Source organism: Monocercomonoides exilis, assembly GCF_001643675.1.
Source record: "Monocercomonoides exilis strain PA203 chromosome Unknown scaffold23-1346700, whole genome shotgun sequence".
Classification (NCBI taxonomy): Eukaryota; Preaxostyla; order Oxymonadida; family Polymastigidae; genus Monocercomonoides; species Monocercomonoides exilis.
Genome location: NW_027150568.1, coordinates 100,718 through 121,851, shown reverse-complemented (window position 1 = coordinate 121,851; position 21,134 = coordinate 100,718). Strand labels below are relative to the sequence as shown.

The window sequence follows — 21,134 nt, the reverse complement described above, 5'->3', positions numbered from 1 at the left end:
GAGCAAAAAATCGTAAAGTCTTTATAAAATAATTTTATTAAATAGAATTTTAATAATAATTTTTCCAGATAATAAGTCAATACAAAATTTTTTGATTAGAAAAGTATATTGACAATGAATAATGATGAGAACTTGAAGCCAAAATTCAACACATGGGAAATTGAGATACATGTTTATTAGAAATGAAATTCATAATATAACACACAAATTGAAATATTGCAATATATTTTTGAATTATTCTATTTTCTTGCAGAATTTTTATAATTAAATTATTGGAATAGAGACAGTTATTTCTTGTTTTCGAAGCGGAAACTCAACTCAACTAAAATACACATTTCAATGATTTTATGTAAGTATTTTTTTAGAGAAACACTTCATCTGTCTATAATTTCATAACAACACACAAATCATTTGAAATACTTATAAATTGAGAAAAAAAATATTCAAATGAGTTTTTTATTCTTTTTTGAAATGACTGACATTTGTTTTGTTTCTTATTATTATCATTTTTTCAATTAAGAATTCAAAAAAGACTATTGCGTGTAGGAAATATTTCTTATCAAAAGGAAAAATAAGATAATATGGGCGCAGGAATTTACAATTTTGAGTTTTTATCTACCATCCACTTCAGTGGTGGGGTGCTCAGCCAACATGGAAGCTGCATTCAATATTGTTGCATTGATGTTGCTTGTTGTTAACTGCTATAATGGCGGAGATATTTCAGAAATACAGAATCAACAAGAGAAGAATTGGGAGATGCCAGAAAGCACGATCAGCGTTGAAGCATGCAACAACAAATATTACAATAAAAATTGCATTTATACAGCAGAGGATGAAAATACAGTTGACAATCGCATCTGCTGTGCTCAAACTAGTCTAAATATCATCAACACCTCTTTGTGTGTGAACCATCTCAATATTATCCCTCTCGCTGGTTTTCCATTCATCACTGGCAGACGCTTCTCAGATGCCACCATCATCTCCTCCACATGTCAAGTTCAACCGGTCACAAACAATCCACTTTTCCTCTCTGCCCATGCCTCCCTCGCCCTCACGAACTTCTCCCTCACCACCCCCAAACCTGCCATCCTCTCCTTCCCCCTCTTCTCCACCCCAAATAATCTCCTCTCAGATGCCCACTCCCCAATCCCTGCCTCATTCTCTATTTCCCACTCCTCCTTCTCCTCCTTCATCTCCCTCGTCCAGCCCTTCCTTTTTTCTCCTTCTTCCCTCTCTTCCCCATTTCCATTCCCTTCTCCATCTCCTTCCCTTTCCCCATCTCCTTCATCTTCCTCATCTTCATCTTCATCCTCATCATCTTCTTTTTCTTTTTCTTCCTCTTCTCCTTCCCCTTCTTACTCCATTTTCTCTTCCTCTTCCCCTCTCCACATCCATCACCAATCCCATCCCCACCTCAAAATCCACCTAAATCTCCATCTCTCAAACACCCTCTTCTCCAACATCTCCTCTCCCAAATCCCATTCATCTCTTCAATCCCTTCCTTCACACTCACTCAATCCCTTCATCTCAGCCATTTCTTCCTCCTTTTCCACTTCCACTTCCACCAACACCAATTCAATCCCCTCCTTCTCTCTTCACTCATCCCTCTCCATCCACTCAACCATTTTCATCCACGCCCACAACCCCATTGATGGTGCCATCCTCCCAAACCTCAACAGCCCATCCACTTCTCTCTCTGCATTAAACACCTCTTTCCTTCACCAAACTCGATCTTCATCAAATGCTGTAAAGGAGTATATTGGAACTGAATCTCAAAGAAAAACTCCCGGAAGATTAGATTCATTCAACCAGAGTAGCTATCGTTTCGAATGGTGCGAATGGAATGATTCAAGTAGTATCTATTCATCAGGTGGAGCATTATTTGTTTCTTGCAAAATGGGAGATCTTGCAATCATTTCTTGCTCTTTTTGGAATTGTTCTTGTACAAGTAAGTGGGAAGGAGGTGCAATATTCTGTCGATACTTGTTGAATAACAGCATTACAAAAACAAATTTCACAAATTGTTCTGCTGGATGTGGGGGAGCTACATGTGCTGATGCTTGTTTACACAATGCTAATTGTATATTCTCAGAAAACAAAGTTGAAAGATGCTCAATAACAAGTACTGTTGGAACTGGTTGGTATTTTTCTCATGGTAAATTTGTAGAAAACTTTCAGTTCCTATTTTCGAAATGCAAGTGCATTACAAATACTGGCAGCGATTCAACGGGTTCTTTAACATTTAATTATCCTCCAGAAGCCAAGCCAGCTCAGTTTTCAGTCACTGATTGCCAATTTATGAATAATGAATTGACTGCCTCTGTAAAATATGGTGGAGCTGCTATTTATTTTACATATACTTTTAATTGGATGAATGGATTTAAATTAATCTCTTTCTGCTTCTTCGATGGAAACACAGCTACAAATGGAAGAGGGAATGATGTATTCTTCAACGGAAACGATATTACACAATCCCCATTCGAGAATTGTGGATCAACAACACCAACAAATAGAGTGTGGAATAATGGAACAGCTGACAATGTTGAGTTCAACAGCTGGCTTCCTCTCATCGCCCAGAACAAAATCGTGGCTAGCAATGGAACTGATGCTGATGCCTGTGGCAGACCCCAACATACCCCATGTGCAACCATCGAATATGCCCTCACCGGCTTCATTTCCCTCCTCCAAGATGCATCTCTAACCCTCCTCAGTTCAACATTTGTTCCAACTCAAACACTCACTTTCAGCGCGGTTAACACAATAATCACAGGAAATGGAACAATAGCCACTGCCATTGCCTCCAGCGGCATTCCCCAACCACAAAACTCATATCCACAGTCATCACAATCAAGATCATCATTTTCTTCATTTTCATTATCCTCATCATCAACATCTTCTTCACCAGATCCATCTGCCTCGTCTGCCCTCTTCCAACAGACTCAGGGTTCCCTCACAGTTTCTGCCCTCGCCATCGCCCACAACTCCACAAACTCCATCACCCCCATCCTCTTCCACCTCTCCAATGACTCCCCTTCCCTCAACCTCAACACAACCACCATCACTGGAACAACCCCATCTTCATCATCAATTACAACTCCCCTCTTCTTTATCGCTGCTGGCTCCCTCGCTCTCAACCACACATCAATCACCCAACTCGCACTCAACAGCCAGAGCATCTTCCACCTCACCTCCCTCACCGCTCCCCTCACCCTCAACTCCTCCAACATCACCGATATCACCTCCACAGCCACCCCCACCAGCTGTGTCCTCTCCTCTGCCACCTCCCCTGCCCTCTCCCTCTCCATCGCCAACTGCACCATCACCAACATCAACTCAGAACAGTTCAGCCAACAGACTGCCACCAATGGCGGATGCATCTCATTCGCCTCATCAGTCTCTGACAATACGTTTTCGGCGAGTGACACCACCTTCTCCACCTGCTCTGTGAGCGAGGATACAAGTTCTGGAGGAAGAGGCGGTGCTCTCATGATCGAGTACAAGGATGATTCACAAGTGTCATCCACAACCCTTTCCATCACCAATATCGTGTTTTCAGCCAACAAGGCCAGCATCGGAAGAGATATGTATTTCGTGTGCGAATCCCTTGTTGATTGCGTGAACGAATCTTCATTCGCCTTCATGAGAAGCATCGATCAAAAGGACAATTCGATTGTTGGACATGACAGAACAGAGGCATTCGGTGATTGGAATGTCAATTTATTCATATTTTTTGATGGATACTTTGCTGACTCAGTGTATGTTGATGGAGCATCTGGTGTCGAAAAGGTGTATTGCGGTCTGGAGAAAGCACCATGCAAGAGCGTGAATTATGGGATTGAACATCTGAAGCGAACACAGAATACAAAAGAGGAGATTATTTTAAGTTCAAATTCGTTGATGACGGGGTGTTTGGATGTTGGAGGAATGTGTATGAAGGCAAAAACTGAGACAATTGTGGAGATTGAATGCCAAAGTGATATTAGTGGCTCTGAAGGAGAATGTGTTCTGAAATCTACATCTCTGACAGAAATGGAGTTCATTGGGATTGTTGTTCCATCGAGTTTTAGTAGAACAATCTCAACAGTGATCGAATCAAGCACTCAAAATGGCGAGCTGCACATGAAGAACTGCGCAATGAGTGTGATTGGAGGGAAACAAAACACGATAGGATTTTTCTTGATCAAATCAACAGGGAAGATGGTTGAGCTGGACACTGTAAGAATTTCAGATGTGAAATCAACAGTTTCATTGTTTTCACTTTCACTTTCATCAGCAAATATGAACGATCATGAATACAAGGTGAAACTTTTAAATTGTACACTGCAAAGATTGGAGATTGATAGCACAACAACAGTTGATGGAAAGGCAGCCGTGTTTGGAGAGAGTGTTGGAGTTGGATTGGTAATGAATGGAAGTACAATTGAAGGGGCAGTATCGGAGAAGAGCAAAGAAGGTGGAGCACTGAAGATAGTGTTGAGTGAAGGAGGATATGTTGCACTTGAAAACAGTTCATTAACTGGATGCATTTGCGAGAATATGAGTGAGGGAGGAAAAGGAGGAGGAATATATTTGAATTGCAGTTCACATGAAGGAGAATTTCAGCTTTCATCGATAAAATTTTCTGGATGCTCAGCAACTGTTGGGAAGAACATGTTTGTGAAGTGCGGGAATCTTGTGAACAGTGTGAATACAGAGCGTTTTGCATTTGATTGCTCAGGATACAAGGATGATGGGAATGCATTTGTTGGAGAAGATGGGATTTATGGGGAAATGGATCTTCGAATATTTCTTGTTTCTTTGAAGTGGGTGATTGTGTCTGTGTCGACAGATGGGCATGACACATTGGGATGTGGAAGTGAAGTATTCCCATGCCAATCAATGAAAAGTGGAATTGACCACATTGACAGAAATGGAACAGAAGGAGAAAGGAAAGTGAAAGTGAGGGATGAAGGGACAATTGAAGATATTTATTCATTTTCAGATGCACTTGTGATTGATGGGTGTGTGAATGAAGGAGATGAAATTAAACACAGGCCTATTCATTTTGAAGGGACAATCAAAGGGAATTCTGAATCGTCTTCTGTTATTTCATCGACTTCCTCGCTCATCTTGTTATCTTTGAAGCTGCAGATTCCAAGTCAGTTTATATCAAATATGAATAAGTTGATCTCATCGAGTGGAGTTCTTCAACTCAAAAACTGTTCATTTGAGATCCAATCATCAATGGATATTATTCAATATTCGTTGATAACCACAACCACTGGAAGTTGCACATTGAAGGAATGCAGTTTTGCAGATTGTTCATTTGCCAAGTCTCCATTGATGATATCTTCTTCTGTTTTGTTCGAAAACAACAACTTTTCAAACATTACGAATACTGGAAGCGGTGAAGGAGGTCTTGCAAGAGTGACATTAAAAAATGACGAAGATTTAGTAATCAAATCAACAAATGCATCATCTTGTTCACTTTCAGAAATCAATGGAAAAGGAGGATTCTTGTATTTGGATTGTCAAAATTGTTTGAATGAGAAGCCATTTCTTTTTGATATTGGAATAACTTTTGAGAACAACAATGCAACCATTGGAAAGAATGTGTTCATTTTGGGAAAGGATTTGAACAGTTCTGTGACAAATGACTCATTCAAGTTTGATTATTCCTCAATGACAAATGATGGAAATTTGTTTGTTGGAAGTGATGATTTTCATGATGAAAAGGATTTGTTCATGTTTTTGATTCCATACAGCTCTTTTGAGATTTTTATCTCATCTGAAGGATATGATGCTGCACGTTGTGGAAGTGAAGAAGAGCCATGTTTCACAATGTGGAAAGGGATGGAAAACATGGAAAAGGGGATAGGAAATAAAACAATTCAGATTGAAGGATCAACTTTCATTCGAGATTCATATGACCTGTCCAATTATCAAATCAAAAAAGCATCATTTATGGGAGAAGAGAATACGAAAGCAATATTGAATTTTGAAAAGTCAATTGGAAGTCAACTGGAATATTTCATGGAAAATGATGATCATCTTGAATTGACGAATATCCAACTGCAACTGTCATCTGGATTTGACAACTCAGCCAAAACGATTATTTCAAACAAAGGAGGAGATTTGGCGATACGCAAATGTTCATTCCATTCAGAAGCAGGAATGAACAATGGATTTGATTGCGTGTTTGTGGATGCGATTGGAGGAAGTGTGGAAGTGAATGATTTGTCGATTGAATCATGCAATGTTGGTAATAGCATTTTTGTTATTAACAATGCTGGAATTACTTGCCATTTCTTGAATGTTCGAATGGAATCATTAAATGAAAGCAGAGGATGTCTTCTTCTGATCAAAGGACCTGAATTAACAACAAAGATAAATGAAGGAGGTGAAGAAATGAGTCTTAACATTGACAATTCATCAATTTCAGGAGTGAAGAGAAGTGATAATGGAGCAAGCATTTTGGAGTCAAAGAGTGAGAAAAAGATAGATTTAGCTGTAAAGGAGAGTTACATCACAGGAGATAAAGCAGAAGAAAGTGAAAAAGGAGGGGCGGTATTCTTCACATTGGGTGCTTCAGGATCAATGAAGATGATTGACTCAACAATCAGCCATTGCAGCAGCAGTATTAATTCAGGGAAAGGAGGAGGAGTGTATTTGGCAACAAAGGAAACAGGGGTTTTGAATTTCACATTTGTGGGAATGAAATTCAGCGCAAACACGGCAAAAGTGGGGAATGACATTTTCATTGAATGCTTCAACATTTCTTCTCAAATCAATGAAATCCAATTTCGGTTTGATCTTCGAGAGAATCATTATTCGCGAATTAATGCAATATATGGAAGAGATGAAAGTGATTATCCAATCGATACGGATCTGATTGAGTTTGTGACGATCCATCAGAGTGACACAATTATTGTGAGCAGTGTGAATGGATCAAACGAAAAACAGTGTGGAACAAACACACTTCCATGTTATTCAATTGATCATGGGCTGATGCATCTGACTTCAGATTTCATGAGTGTGATGATTATTGTTGAAGAAAGCGAGATTGGTGGAGAAATAGAACTGAATGAGATGAGAGTGAGTTCGAAGAGCAGAGTTATATGCAAAGTTGAAGTGAAATCTGAAATTGAAAGCACAAGAGAGGCATTGGTGACAACAGCTGGAACAGTCTCATTGGTGAGAGTGAGTTTTGTGTTCGATTCAGATTTCATCTCTTCACATGAATCACTGATATCACCAGAAGGAGGGATTCTAGAAATTATGAATTGTTCATTCACAACAAAACAATCTAATGAAGAAGGAAATCCTGCTTTTGCAAGCATTCCATTTCACATCATTAATATGGAAAAAGGAGAATTACAACTTGATGGATGCACAATGTCAAATCTCATTCTTCATGAATCTGCATTGTATCTTTCTTCTCAACTTCTATCAGTGATTTATTTATTATCAATTTGCAATTTAACAATTTCTCATTCACTTATTGAAATTATTGAATGTGGACAGTTGAATGTGGATAGATTATTTGTTGAAAATATTACAGTTGAAGGAAATGATGAATTATTGATATCGTGCCTATCAATGAAAAAGACGATGCAATTAACAAATTGCACATTGAACAACACAAATTCAAAAACGACAAAGGGAAAATTGATGAAATTGGAGAATTGTTCAGATGTGAAAATGGACATCTGCGTGTTTGATGGAAGTTCAAAAGAAAGAAACAAACGATATCTGAATAAAGAAGAAGAAGAGATATGCAGATGGCATGGATCTCTTGTCGATGAAGCGAATAGCTCTGTGATGATGAAAGACACAACAATCTCGAATTCAGCTGGAGGTGGAATTACAATGAGTGGAGGAAATGTGATTATTGAGAAAGGAGAGTTTTTGAATAACAATCCATCCATTGATGGATATCCATCGCTGAGAAGGAATGTGATCTGTTCTGATTCAGGAACATTGAATGTGATGAGTTTGAAAGGAGGAGATGGTTGGAAAGATAATGCATCACTTTGGATGTTGAACGATGGGTGCAGTTTTGAAGGGATTGCTTCTGAGAGAGATTCATCATTCTTCATTCCAGTGTTGGAGAGTGTGGAAGCAAAAAAAGAGACAGATAGATTGAAACTGAAATTCAAAGGATTGCTTCTTATTCCATGCAATCTATCATTCTCAGTTGTGAAGAGGAAAGGAGAAGAGAAAGAGATTGAAAAACATGAATTTGATGAAAATGGGTTTTTATCAGAAAGAGAAATTGAAGGAAGTATGGGAAAAGATCTCATCAGTAATTGTGGAAATGAAATAGAAGTGAGTGCTTGTATTTTATTTGGGAATTCAAATTCTCCATCTTCAACAAATTCATTCATTCTGAGAAACAGAACTGAACCTGAACCAAAAGGAGATGAAAGGATTGCTGAAGGAAACAAAAAAGGAAAATTTTCATGGGCATTGGTTGTGATTTTGATATTTGCAGTGCTGTTTGTAATTGCTTTGATTGGATTTATAATATTTGTTGTTCGATGGAGAAAGCAAAAGAGAAGAACAAAAGAATTGGAGATAATTGTGGAAGACACAGTGAAAAAGGATCCGAAGCTGATTGAGATGATGACGATGGAGATGTCGCCAGAGGAGCAATGGAGAAGGGCAGAGAGAGAGGCAGAGAAGAAGAACGAGGAGAATGCAAAGAGGAGGATGTGTGGAAAGAAGATGGCACATTCGGAGTCTGAAGAGTATTTGTTGAGTGAGAGTGGATCAACAGAATACATTCTGGGGAAAGATTCAGACAAGATCCCAGAATGGGCACTGGAAAAGGTTGAGGAAAAGGAAATTGAGGAAGAAGAGACAAGAAAGAGATCACCATCACCATCCATTTCATCCACTTCCACGACAGACACTTCAGACACAGACACAACATTTGTTCGATCGGAGAGTCTGTGCCCCACCACCTCGTCGATGTCGAATCTGGTGGATGCGATGGCCTGTTCATGCCCATACGAGAAGCTGATTGTGGATCTGAGGGATTCGCTGTTCATGCTGCTGCATGGAAGAAACGAGAAGAAAGAAATGGCTATTGGCACTCTTCAGCAAAGAGAGCAGACAGCTGCTCAGATCCTGCTATGGACTGTAAATGGGGCACTTCACTCGTTTGATGAAATGGAAAATACTCTTTCTTCTCTTGTCAATCTCAGTCCGCATATTGTGTTGTTCTCTGAACACATGGTGATCTGCATTGCTCTCCACTCAGACTTTTCATCTGATGATTCAGATTCATCGTCAATTTCTTCAGCAACTATTGTTTCTTCTTCGTCTTCGATTTCTGTTGTGGGTGAGAGGTTCACGGGTTCACCACCACCTTCGTCGGCGTTTGAGGATGATGAGGACAACAAATTAGAAAGCTTGAGATGGAAGGCACCTGAGTTGCAGATGAACAAGAAGATGGGAGCAACAAAGGAGTCGGTTGTTTTTTCGATTGGGATGATGTTGTGGGAGTGTCTGACGCTGGAGGTGCCGTTTAGAGAGTTTGAGGCAGATGTTGCTGGACAGAAGATTGTGACTGGAGAGAGGCCAAGCTTGTGCGTTATTGGAACATCAATATTTCACGATGTTGTGAAAGGATGCTTTTCAGCGCAGGATACATCCCGACCATCTCTGAATGCCTTAAAGAGAGAATTGGCTCAGAGAATTTCAGAAGCTTTTACTCTCACTGTGTCTGACGCAATAATATTGAATGAATCTTTGGAGAAAGAGGATGAAAATAGAGAAAACCTCTCGAAATCCTTTTATTTCATACAAACAATAAATGAAAAAGCGAGAATTGACAAAGACGAACTGCAAATCTCAAGTAAATGTCAGAATGTTCTTTTGAATACACAATGAAATTCATTTTCAATTAACTGAAATAGGATAGCGAATAAATTCGTAAAAATGAAGAAAAATAAGAAATTCAATTACAAATGTTGAACTGTAAAGGATTAACTGACTAAGAAAACTCTTTTTCTATTTTGTATATATTTTCATTTCTTTAACAAAGAAATGCATTTATACATCTGCTTTTTATTTTGTTTTACATTAACACCAATTATTAATACACTATGACATTACAGAGATATCATTTAACTCTTTTTTTTATTATAATAACATCAATTTTTTTTTTCCTGACTGATATTTTTAAAAAGCTCGCAGTTACGAAAAGGGTATATGGGTATGATATGGGAGTTTTCATTTTCGGTTTAAACAACTTTTTTATGAATCAATGACATTATTCATGATAGTGTTGTGCATTGTTGAGCGTCGGAAATGTTTTTTCGAAAAAAATAAAAAGAATAAAAAAAAGAAATATGTGAAAAATTAAGGTTTATCGTCAGAGGTTTTTTCATCCTCTGAAGCTAATCCTGACGATTCTTCGTCATTCGATTCTTCATGAAAAATATCATCAATGCCAGGAATATCAGTGTCTTCGTCTTCTGTGTCAGGTTCTCGTTCAGGCGCATGGGGTTCCACAGGTTTATAATTCGAAATGTGCATCAAAATATCAGAAAATTCATAATCTTTCGATGATTTCACCATTTGCATAGCTAAATGATCGGGAATTAGTGATTTCCTTACTCCATTTTGGGGAAAAATTTTCTGAGAGTGCCCCATAATCCCTCAATGGTATTGGTGCAGGCTCCACTTTCGGGATCCACAAAATGTCGTTTGTGACATACCGTTTTGTGCACGTAATTGTGAAGATTCAAAGTGGAATAGGCCTTCCACTCGTCAGACATGATAGTAGTTCCCGGGCGTATTCTTTCCAGAATGATTGGCAGTAAAGTCTCTTACCGACAATTGGGCACAATCATCACGAATCTTGGACCAGCTCCTCCACCTTCCAATCTCTCCACCCCACCAAAAATCCAAATCTGTTCTTTTCTCCTTCCTCTCTTGAATTTTCTCCTTCTCCAGACAGCCTCATCAATCTCAACTGTCTTTCCCTCACCTCCTATTTGGACTTGGCTCTCATTCCACATATTCATGCCCACAACTCTTACCACACTCCCCCAAAATCCAATTGTCTTTCTGTCAATTCCGATAAATCTTGAAATATGCTTTATGGAGATTCCCTCCCAATACCACAAAAGAATCCTCATTGTTTTCCCTAATCCAATTTTATTTTGTGAAAAGACTGTTCCATCGAAAACTGATTTTTTTTTACCACATTTGGAACAGTACCAATATTTATAGAACTTCTCCCCCTTTTGAACTTTCATGAATCTTCTGCACTTATGACACTGCATTGTTCTCCCACCTAAAATGTTCATGAAAAACCACCTCCATGTTGCATCTTCATCGTGGAATAGATCGTCAAGCTCATTCGTTTTTGTGATATCAAAAATGTGCTCAGCCATTTAAAAAAATAAAAATTTGATAACCCATTATTATGTGTAAACGACCTTTTTTCAACAATTACTGATATATCTGAAAACGAGTTTCCGACAACTGTCATTGATATTTTTTATCATAATAATAGTTAACAAGATGTTTAAATGAAGTTTTACGCTCTTTTGAAAACTCCCATATAATACCCTTATACCACGAAAAGTTACAAGAAAACCTTTTGAGATGTTAAGTTGAAAATATGGATCAACAAATTATAACACTCAGATGATTTGTGAAATCATTTTTTTTTCCCCTGGATCAGTGCCTTTTTTTGAAAATAAAATTTCTCGTTGCGTTTCAAATATGAAATAATAATTTATACATCATTTTCACTAGGCAAAATACACTTGTATCAATTCACCACTTTTGTTTAATTGTATTTGAATATTTTCCCTAAGAATTTGATTATTTATCAAATGTGAGAACCGAAATTAAAAACAATTTGTCGATTTTTGTGGAAGATTTTGTTTTATTTTTGTTCATGAAATTTGATTTTTTTTTAAACCGAAAAATTCGTTTCAATTTCCCTCATATAATTTTTGTTTTGTTGTCTGATTTGGAAATGTTTTTATCGAGTTTTGCACCTCATTTAGTGACAATATCCGTTTGAAATAAAGGTCTGGTGAGTGAAGAAGATCATTGCACATATGCAACTCTATCAATTATATGGTTAAATCATTTTGAAAAATGGCAACTGAAAAATAACTTGGACAAATAAAATTGAACCTTGTTAGAAAATATTTATTCAACAAATCCGTCAGACTTTTGCGCTTTTTAATTCGAAATATTCAAACCTTTTTGATATTAGTGTTAGTGCATTGAAGAGAAAATTGATGGATTTTTTTCAAAAAATGATCAAATTAGGTTCGATTTTATAAGACCCAGATGTTCAACATTTTCGACTTTTCGTAAAGATTAACTTGTGTCCATTGTTTTCATTTTTAAGTCTGATTCCAATGCCAACCGAAACTCTTCAAGTTCTCAACAAAACCCAAAGTTAGCTTCATGTTTTTTCTGAACTAATTCATTAAAATAATTCCCAATCCAAAATAAAAATTATCTGAATTTTTATTTTTTTGATTATTATTGTTAGAAACATTGATAAGAAGGTATTGTGATATTTTCCACATCCGAAGCCATTTTTTTATTATCATGAAATTGTTTTTTTGAGAATTTTGAGTTTAGAAAATCTCTTTAGTGTGCATATATAATCTTGACGTTATAATTTAATTTCAACCCATTTTTTTTTTGAAACTTTCTGGGCAAGTTCCAAGTATATGGACCATCGATAAAAAATATTTCTTTCATCGTATACGAAAGAAAATGCTTCAATAATAAATCTAAAATTTGCTATTTCTGTCGAAAATGCTTTGTTATAATCTATCTATTTCTTATTTTTATCTATCCCATAAAAATTTTCAAACTTTCTTGATTTTGTTTTGTCTCATTATTTAATGTTTGGAGCTTTATCTTCTCATACTCACGAATAAAATCATATAGGTTTATTATTATATGCTTAATGCTGTTTCACTAACTGTCGCTTCATCAATTTTGAATGTAACTGTTAATATTATACAATAACTCTATGTTTTTAATCAATTTGATAAATTTCGAAGCCAAAAATGAGTACACTAATTGCATTATATAAAAGCTTTCTTTAGAAAACTTGTTTAACGAAATATCTGCACAGTTGACCGGTAATTTTGAACTGAATGCATTGCAATATTTGACTTAAGAAATCCTGGAAAATAAAGTGTTCAAGTCACAGATGCTTCGTATGCTTTCTTGTTATATTCCGATTCTTCTGGCTGAAAAAGAAAGTACTACTGTGTGATGATGATATAGGCAGATTGAAGTGAATTTTTTTCAAAATAAGAAGTGATGATTTTTTTGAAGTTTGCATCCGGCCACATTACAGAACTGTCTGAGAAAGCCTCGATGAATGAATGGTCAACTTTTGGAATAAATGAAGGCTGATCAGATAACTTTGTTCCAAATACAACTTCTGATAGCTGCTGTCTTGATGCATTCAAGCGGATGGCCGAGAACGAAACATTGCTCAAACACAAACAATGACTCTCAACACAAATAATGGTGTTTGCCAAATGAACCGGCTTTTTTTACGTGATTGCGCAGTCACTCAGCATTATATTTCCTCTTCTCACGCCTTGAAAGAGCGATGCGATTAAGCAAAACACTGTCCAAAGATGATGTTTATCTTCAAAAACTGGCCTTCCAGTGAAGAGTCAACAACAAAATTCGATTTTTCATTTGATTTTGTGATTTCCGAGCAAATAAAACCTCAGTCTGTGTGTTTCCAACAGCCTGAACTGTCACAGAATGAATGATTGTTTCAACTGAAACAATGACTTTTCCCATCACAAACACTTCTTTAGGTGATTTTTTGTTCAGATGCTGTGCAGCTTCACTAAGTGTCTATCACGTATCTTCCATTCTCTCGCAGTCCTTCTCGTTCTTCCCTTTCTCTCCAGACACAAATATCCGCTCTGACTTTTTAAACACAATAAATGGCACCAAATCAATTGACCCCTCGTTTTCTTCGTCTGCCCCAAAGAAAGCATTTGGACTTTTCCATTCAGTCCAATCAAACGTTAACCTTTCAATGACAACAGAGTCATTCAAATCAGAGCTCGGTATAAACATGTTGTATCCATCATATACTTCATTGTCAGAATACACCAAATCAGTCAAAGAAAATGCATCTATCGAATTGCGATTGCTTTGATGCAAAAACCCTCCTTTTCCTTTGAAAGTCAAACAAACGCAAACAATTCAAAATTCACACCATATCGCAGATCATTCGCTGAAATAAACATTTTTCTTCTTTTGTATTCTTTGTTTGCCAAAACACTTTTTTCTTTCAATGAATGTCTATAATTATTGTCAGAAACACACATCCAATTAATTTCTCCATCGCATCATTCAGAGCTTCCGCAGATACTGTTCGTTGCTCCTTCATTCCTCATCTTCAGCTGTCCAACTTCTGCTTTCTTCTCAAAAGACATCGATCCTCCCTTTTAGCATCCCTCTGTGTCAAGTATTTGTAAGGTGCATCCAACAACATCGATTTCGAAGCTGCTCCAAAGAGGGAACATCATAAAGCACAGATTTGATGCTTAGCTGATAAAGCTGCAGAATGAAGAGGCGTTCAGCAGAAAAACAGCTGTTAATAAATCTCTTTCTTTTTTTTTATATTTTTTAGGTATTCGCAATTAAAATAATAAATAAGTTATTCAACAATTTCATGGATGTAATTTTGTGAAAAATTTTGGCCACAAAATAAAACTGAGCTTCGATATCATCAAAGAATACAATGTTAATATTGATGTTGCCTTTTTCATTTCAATCAATAATTCAATTAACACAAAACTGTGCGCTTTTTGCGATTTATAATTTTTTACTAATTTTTGAAGTTGGAGCATTCCTTTGTGCTCGAAGTTACCTGTGCGAAAGAGAAAACTCAATTGTGCAACTATCTTTCGAAAAAATATTGCAAAATGTGAAAAAGTTACTTATTTGTATTTCTCAAAATATTGCAACGACAAAAATTATCATGTGAAAATATAAAATGTGCAGGTTTAAAAAAAATCAAAGAATAAAAAGCATAGATGGTTTGTAAATACTTATGGGATAGATCAAAATAAGAAATAGATAGATTATAACAAAGCATTTTCGACAGAAATAGCAAATTTTAGATTTATTATTGAAGCATTTTCTTTCGTGTACGATGAAAGAAATATTTTTTATCGATGGTCCATATACTTGGAACTTGCCACTTTCTGAATCTTTTTTCGAGCTTAACAAAGGTTTGAAACAAAAAATAAAAAATAAACTATTTTTTCATTATTATTAACAACCTTTTGATTGGAAATTTTTAGAAGAATTTATGTTCATTGTAATTGTAATTATTTTTTTTAATTTAGCACACAGATCAAAGACATGATGGTTGCCCAGTAAATATTTTGTTCCAGCGTTTAAAGCCACAACATCACAATTCGACTATCCTATATTATTATTATTGTTTGTTTTGAACTTATTCAATTTAATTTTTAATTTTTTTTCTCTTTTCACTGTTTTTGTTTTAAACACGATTTTCAGAATAAATATGAATTTGCGTGAATTTTTATTCTGATATATGGGTAATTATTTTTGAAATCATAACTTTTTTCGATGTGTGGATAATTAAGAAAGTTATATGAATTCGAAAATAAAACATTTGTTGAAATGTTTTATTCATTTTATCGAATCAAAAGACATTGTTTGATAAGAAAGAAAGACAGAGATAATTTTTGTGAAAGTTATTTCTTTTCTGTGTTCATTGACAAAATTCAAAACAACAATTTCATACCAAATTTTTCTTCGAAAAAAATTTTTTTCAAAAATAATCACCCATATGAAACCCGGGTTTCAAGTTTTGTTCATTTTTGTTAAATTCTGAAATGAAAAAGAATTGAACAAGAATTTGAAGCGAAATGTGAGAGCATATGGGGCAAAATATTTGACTTCGGGCATTTTCATTGAAAAAGTTAAAACTTTTCATTGACTTTTTGAGATAAAAAAACACAATAAAAATATGTCTATTTTTAACATTAGTGAAATGTTGCAAAACTCTCTGTTTTGATTTCAACGATACCTATTTTCTGATTTTAAAATCAAATTTATTTTGAAATCTGAGAAAGCGAAACAAAGTTATGAGTGAAACTATTTTTTTGTGCTTTGTGCAAAAAAAGCTTGAAAGTCCGTATTTTCCCACATCTAAATATTTAACAAAAAGAATTTATATAAAAAATAACCAAAATAAACAATATGATCAACCGAAAGTATCAAGATAACCAAATTTGATAATTGAATAATAAAGAATGTGAAATTAAAAAAAACAAGAAAAATTAATAAATAAATCGGTGATAATTTTTGTAATCAAATTTTTTGGATCAAAAATTTCGGTTTCTTAATTATGTTTTTGAAATATTATTAATGAACACAGAAAAGTGATGACTCCAATCAAAAACATCTTTGTTTTTCTTTTTCATCAACTATTAGCTTTTGAAGCGATTGAAAAACAATTTCCTTTCAAAAAATAATTATTTGGCAAATGATGTTGAATTTTCAAAGTTATAAACGTACCGAAAATTTTTATGATTTTAAAAATAATCACCCAAATAAAAAAAAAATAAAAAATATCAAAATCTTCTCTCTTTAACAAGTTTGTTATCATATATATTTTTTTTCGAAAAGCATTTCCTTGTAATAAAAGGAGCATTTAATTCTAAAGAATAAACAATCCTCTTTTACATGAAAATAATTTCAAGTGTGTGACGATATATTCTAGCTTTTTGAATTTTGTTCCATTCTTTTCATTTTTTTATTTTTCTCAGTTTTGGAAATTTTCATTTGTTTTTTTTGACACGTGAATGAAAGATTTATCATGATTAAGTTGTGGAAAAAGATTGGAACAAATGGTTGTTTTTTTCATTAATGCAAGACTTTAGCCACACATTATCATTCTCAAATTGTTTTTCAATGAATTTAGGCTCTCAAAAAATTTTTCATTCAAAGCATATATAATTAGTTTCTTGCTGAAAAGATTCTTTCATTATAAAAAAATTTCCTTTCCTTTTTTCTTGACTCTAATTTACAAAAATGAAACTTGATGAAAAATATAAAAATTATTTAAGAAAATTTGCTATGGGTAGATAATTTTTTTCAATGGCAATGAGAAAAGGAGAAGTGGCCATCCGCAAACTTGGGATGTTGAATCAAAAATTAATAACTCAATACTGCCAATTAGAGAATATACTGAAGCAAAACTTACAAGGACGAAAAGTTCGAAAGAATCAAAAGTTTGATTCCATTGCTATCAATTTTCAAGAATTTTTGGAATGTGAAAGAGATGCCCTTTCAATAAACGTTTGCATTGAGTTAATGCTATTTGTAATGCTGCATTTCTTGGTTTGATATTTGTTTCAGAGTCTTCAAATCTTGTTAATTTCATTGCTCGTGAAAGAGATGCCTCAATGCCCTTGGATCTATATTCCATTAATTAACAGATATAAATTCATAATGATAGTTGATGCTCCTTGCTTGACTCAAGAATTTTTTTACCCATCAAGCACTTTTCCAATTTTAAATTGTGATATTTCTCAAAATCCTTTCATTACAAATCAAGATGCATCAAACTGGGCAATATTGACCCATCGTATAGCGGCTTCCCTTCCAATTTTGGCAAAAAGCGGATATGTTTCAAACCCCACAGTGTTTGAAAGAGATCTTTTTTCATTATCTGGAAAGCAAATTGAGCCAGTTATTCCTTTGCTGAATGATGCGGCATTGCAAGGGGAGTGTCTTGACGATCCCATTACAAGATTGCTACACAACCCACCTCCTTTAAGAAAGGAAGGATGGTGGAGCGTTGGTTCTTGGAGAGATAACTTGCGTAGGAAGATGGAAAAGTTTCTGTTGACAAAGCGAGAAATGATTAACAATGGATTTCCTGTTGCGTGCTATCTTCCTGAAGAAAGCATCTCGCCTTCTGATGAAGAACAGGCGAAGGCAAAGGCAGATTTTCTACGACTCCGAACAGAGATGGAAGAGGCTGTCCTTCCAGATCCGACTGTTGATCCGCTGCTGGCTGCTGAAAAGCGCATAATGATTCTTCTTCCGACAGATGAGGCAGCGTCGGAGGAGCAGGAAGTAGCCACACTGCAGAAAAAGATGCAAGAAGAGAAAGAAGAAGGGTTTAATCCTGGAGAGTGGGCTGAAGGGAAGTGGGTGGAGAGGAATGTGGAAGAGAGGATATCAGACAAGAAAGAGAAAGAGAAAGAGAAAGAGAAAGAGAAAGAGAAAGAGAAAGAGAAAGAGAAGGAAGAAGAAGAAGAAGAAGAAAGAATGGAAAGAGAAGAAAAGAAGAAGAAAGAGGAAGAAAATGAATCCGATGAAGAAACAAGTTCGTCACTTGACATTTTGGTTAAGTCGAATGAAAAAGCAGATAAACACAAGAAAAAAGCAGACGCGAAAAGTTCTGATGAGAAAGAAGAGAGCAAAGAAGGAGGCATTGAACAGAAAAAGGAAGGAGAAAAGAAAGAAGGGGAGAAGCAAGCGAGTGGCGAGGTGAAAGTGCCAGAAAGAAGCCATGTTTCGGACGGAGAGTCCAAAGAATACATTTCAGTCACAGCATATCACAATGCGAAGAGAAGACAGGCGCTGCTGTCTCAATCAAATTCATCATCATCATCATCATCATCATCATCATCTTCTTCTTCTTCTTCTTCTTCTTCTTCTTCTTCTTCTTCTTCTTCTTCTTCTTCTTCATTAAATTCTTCTTCATTAAATTCTTCTCATCCATTTCACTCAATTCTATCGCTCGACTGTGAGATGGTGTCAACCACCACTGGCTTCCTGGAGCTCGCCCGCGCCACGCTCGTCTCGACTGAAGGGGCCATTTTGTACGACTCGTTCTGCAAGCCAGTGGCGCCTGTGGTTGACTACCACACACGGTTCTCGGGGATCACTGAGGAGATTCTGAGCCCAGTGACGAAAAGGAGAGAGGATGTGCAGAGGGAGATATTGGACAACTTCCTCTTCCCAACCACCATTCTCATCGGCCATTCGGTCGAGAACGACTTGAAAGCACTGAGAATTGTGCATGACTTGGTGATAGACACATCGGTGCTCTATCCACACAAACAACGTTTGCTTCATTTCTCAATGTGCTTTTTGCTGCTTATGCAATTTTTTTAAAACATCATTATGAGCATAAACTATTTTCTTATATAAATATTTTATTTTAATACTGCTATTTTTTAAAGTTTTTTTAATAAAGTCTGTGATTAATAATATTATCTTTTATTTAAAAATTCAAATATTTCAATCTTCATCCATCTTTCTTTTTATTTAATCTATCAATTTCCAGGCCAATACAAGAACTCTCTCCGGAGCCTCACGAAAAGCATCCTCCATTACGACATCCAGGGCGAAGTGCACGACTCAGCAGAGGATGCGCTGGCGACGCTGCGGCTGGTGCTGGCGAAGGCAGAGCAGCTGAAGCAGAGCAGCGGCGCAGGCATGTTGGAGGACACGAGAGAAGAGTGGGTACATCCTGTCACGTCAGAGAGGTGGGTGGGGAGTGAGGTGTTCAAGGCAAAGAATGAGAGAGATGAGAAGATGGAGGTTGATACAGCATCTGCACAATCTTCTTCACTTTCTTCTTCTTCTTCACTTCAATCTGATCCACTCAACTGCCCACAGCTTTTCATTCCGCCATTGCCCAAGCCTCTTCCTCTGCAGAATCTGACTTCTGTCTCTTTGTTCCAAGTCGCTTCGATTGAATGCGACACCACTTTGATTGCATCGGATGCCTTTGTGAATGCACTCGGTGCTGAAAAGCATCTGAAGGAGAAGAAAACACAGACACGCGCTGAAAAGACGAAAGAGAAAGAGAAAGAGAAAGAAAAGGAGAAAGTGAAGAAAGAAGAAGAAGTTAAAGATTCCGTTCAAACAAAGGAGAATAAACAAGAATCGAACCAAGGCAAAAATAAAAACAAAGAAGGGAAGAAAAAGAATAAAGCGAAAAAAGGAAAAGATGAAGATGATGCAGAAGACATTGGAGTAGCTGCAACAAGCGCAAAAGAAGAAGCCAAACAGAAAAATGAAGAAAATACTACAGAAAAGAAAGAAAAGCAAGAAATTGCGTCAGACAAAACAGCTTCAAAGCAGACTGAAAGCGCATCTAATGCAAAGTCAGATTCGAATGAAGGAGAAACAAATTCCTCCAAACAGAAGAACAAAAAAGTGTACATTTTGGATGGTGTTGAGTACCCCTCGAAAACACAGAGGAAGTTGGCGCTGCGGAAGAAGCAGATGGAAGAAGAAGTGTCAAAAGGAATGGCCAAAGCGAGTGAAATCGTTGAAGTCAGATCGAGTGCAGACAAGCAGAAAGCAGAAAGTGCAGCGAAAAGAGGGATGGAAGAGAAGTTTGTGGGCAGCTTCAAAGTGGTGAAGAACCTGAAGAACGACGAAGATTGTGTATCGTGTGCCATCAAGACGATGCAGAATGCGCTCACACAGAACACGAAAAGTGCTTCTGACCCGCCGCAATGCATTTTTGTGCATTTGGATGGATGGAACCAGAATGCTGTCACAAATCCATCGGCACATTTCTCATTCAACACAGCACAAAATACACCTCCTCCTTCTTCAACTTCTCCACCACCTACATCAGCCACTTCATCATCATCATCATCATCATCTTCTTCTTCTTCAGTTGCGCCACACACCGAGTTGGATAAGACGCTCCTTGATGGCTATCTTGAGCTCCTCTACAACACTCTCCCGCCACAGTCGCTGTTCATTCTGATTGCTGGGCCGAATCCAGCCAATCCTTCATTCATTCAGTCACTGCATAACTCACAGAATCAACAAGGGCAGAATGCTCAGAAGAAGAGGAAGATGAACCAGAAGATGAACCAGAAGCAGCAGAAGTATAAAGGGAAGAAGGAAGAGGAAAAGGAAGAGGAAAAGATAGAAGAAGAGACGAAGGAGAAAGCAGATGCGGGAGATGAAAAGAAGGCGGACGCTGAACAACAGATGGAGGTGTCGCTTTCGAAGAGGGGGACATTCTTGATGCTCTGCACTTGAATGCTCACTTCACACAAAATAATCATTTCATCTTATCATAAATATAAAGTAAAGTATTCATC

At 36.6% G+C, this 21,134-nt stretch overlaps 3 protein-coding genes across 3 annotated transcripts; 2 read left to right on the top strand and 1 right to left on the bottom strand.

The window, feature by feature from the left end:
* Positions 1-1,896: 1,896 nt before the first annotated feature.
* MONOS_3529 (uncharacterized protein) lies at positions 1,897-10,106 on the top strand (the record flags this gene model as incomplete). The annotated part of the gene is made up of 1 exon (XM_067873534.1): positions 1,897-10,106. One exon carries the CDS (start codon positions 1,897-1,899, stop codon positions 9,874-9,876), a length of 7,980 nt encoding a protein of 2,659 aa, XP_067727072.1. The 3' UTR covers positions 9,877-10,106.
* A 241-nt stretch (positions 10,107-10,347) lies between these two features.
* On the bottom strand, positions 10,348-10,641 carry MONOS_3530 (uncharacterized protein; the record flags this gene model as incomplete). The annotated part of the gene is made up of 1 exon (XM_067873536.1): positions 10,348-10,641. The coding sequence occupies one exon, from the start codon at positions 10,639-10,641 to the stop codon at positions 10,348-10,350; it is 294 nt and encodes a 97-aa protein (XP_067727071.1).
* A 6,483-nt stretch (positions 10,642-17,124) lies between these two features.
* Positions 17,125-21,072, top strand: MONOS_3531 (putative RNA exonuclease 1; the record flags this gene model as incomplete). Its single annotated transcript, XM_067873537.1, has 3 exons — positions 17,125-17,346; positions 17,407-19,126; positions 19,349-21,072. The coding sequence occupies exons 1-3, from the start codon at positions 17,146-17,148 to the stop codon at positions 21,070-21,072; spliced, it is 3,645 nt and encodes a 1,214-aa protein (XP_067727070.1). The 5' UTR covers positions 17,125-17,145.
* Positions 21,073-21,134: the final 62 nt, after the last annotated feature.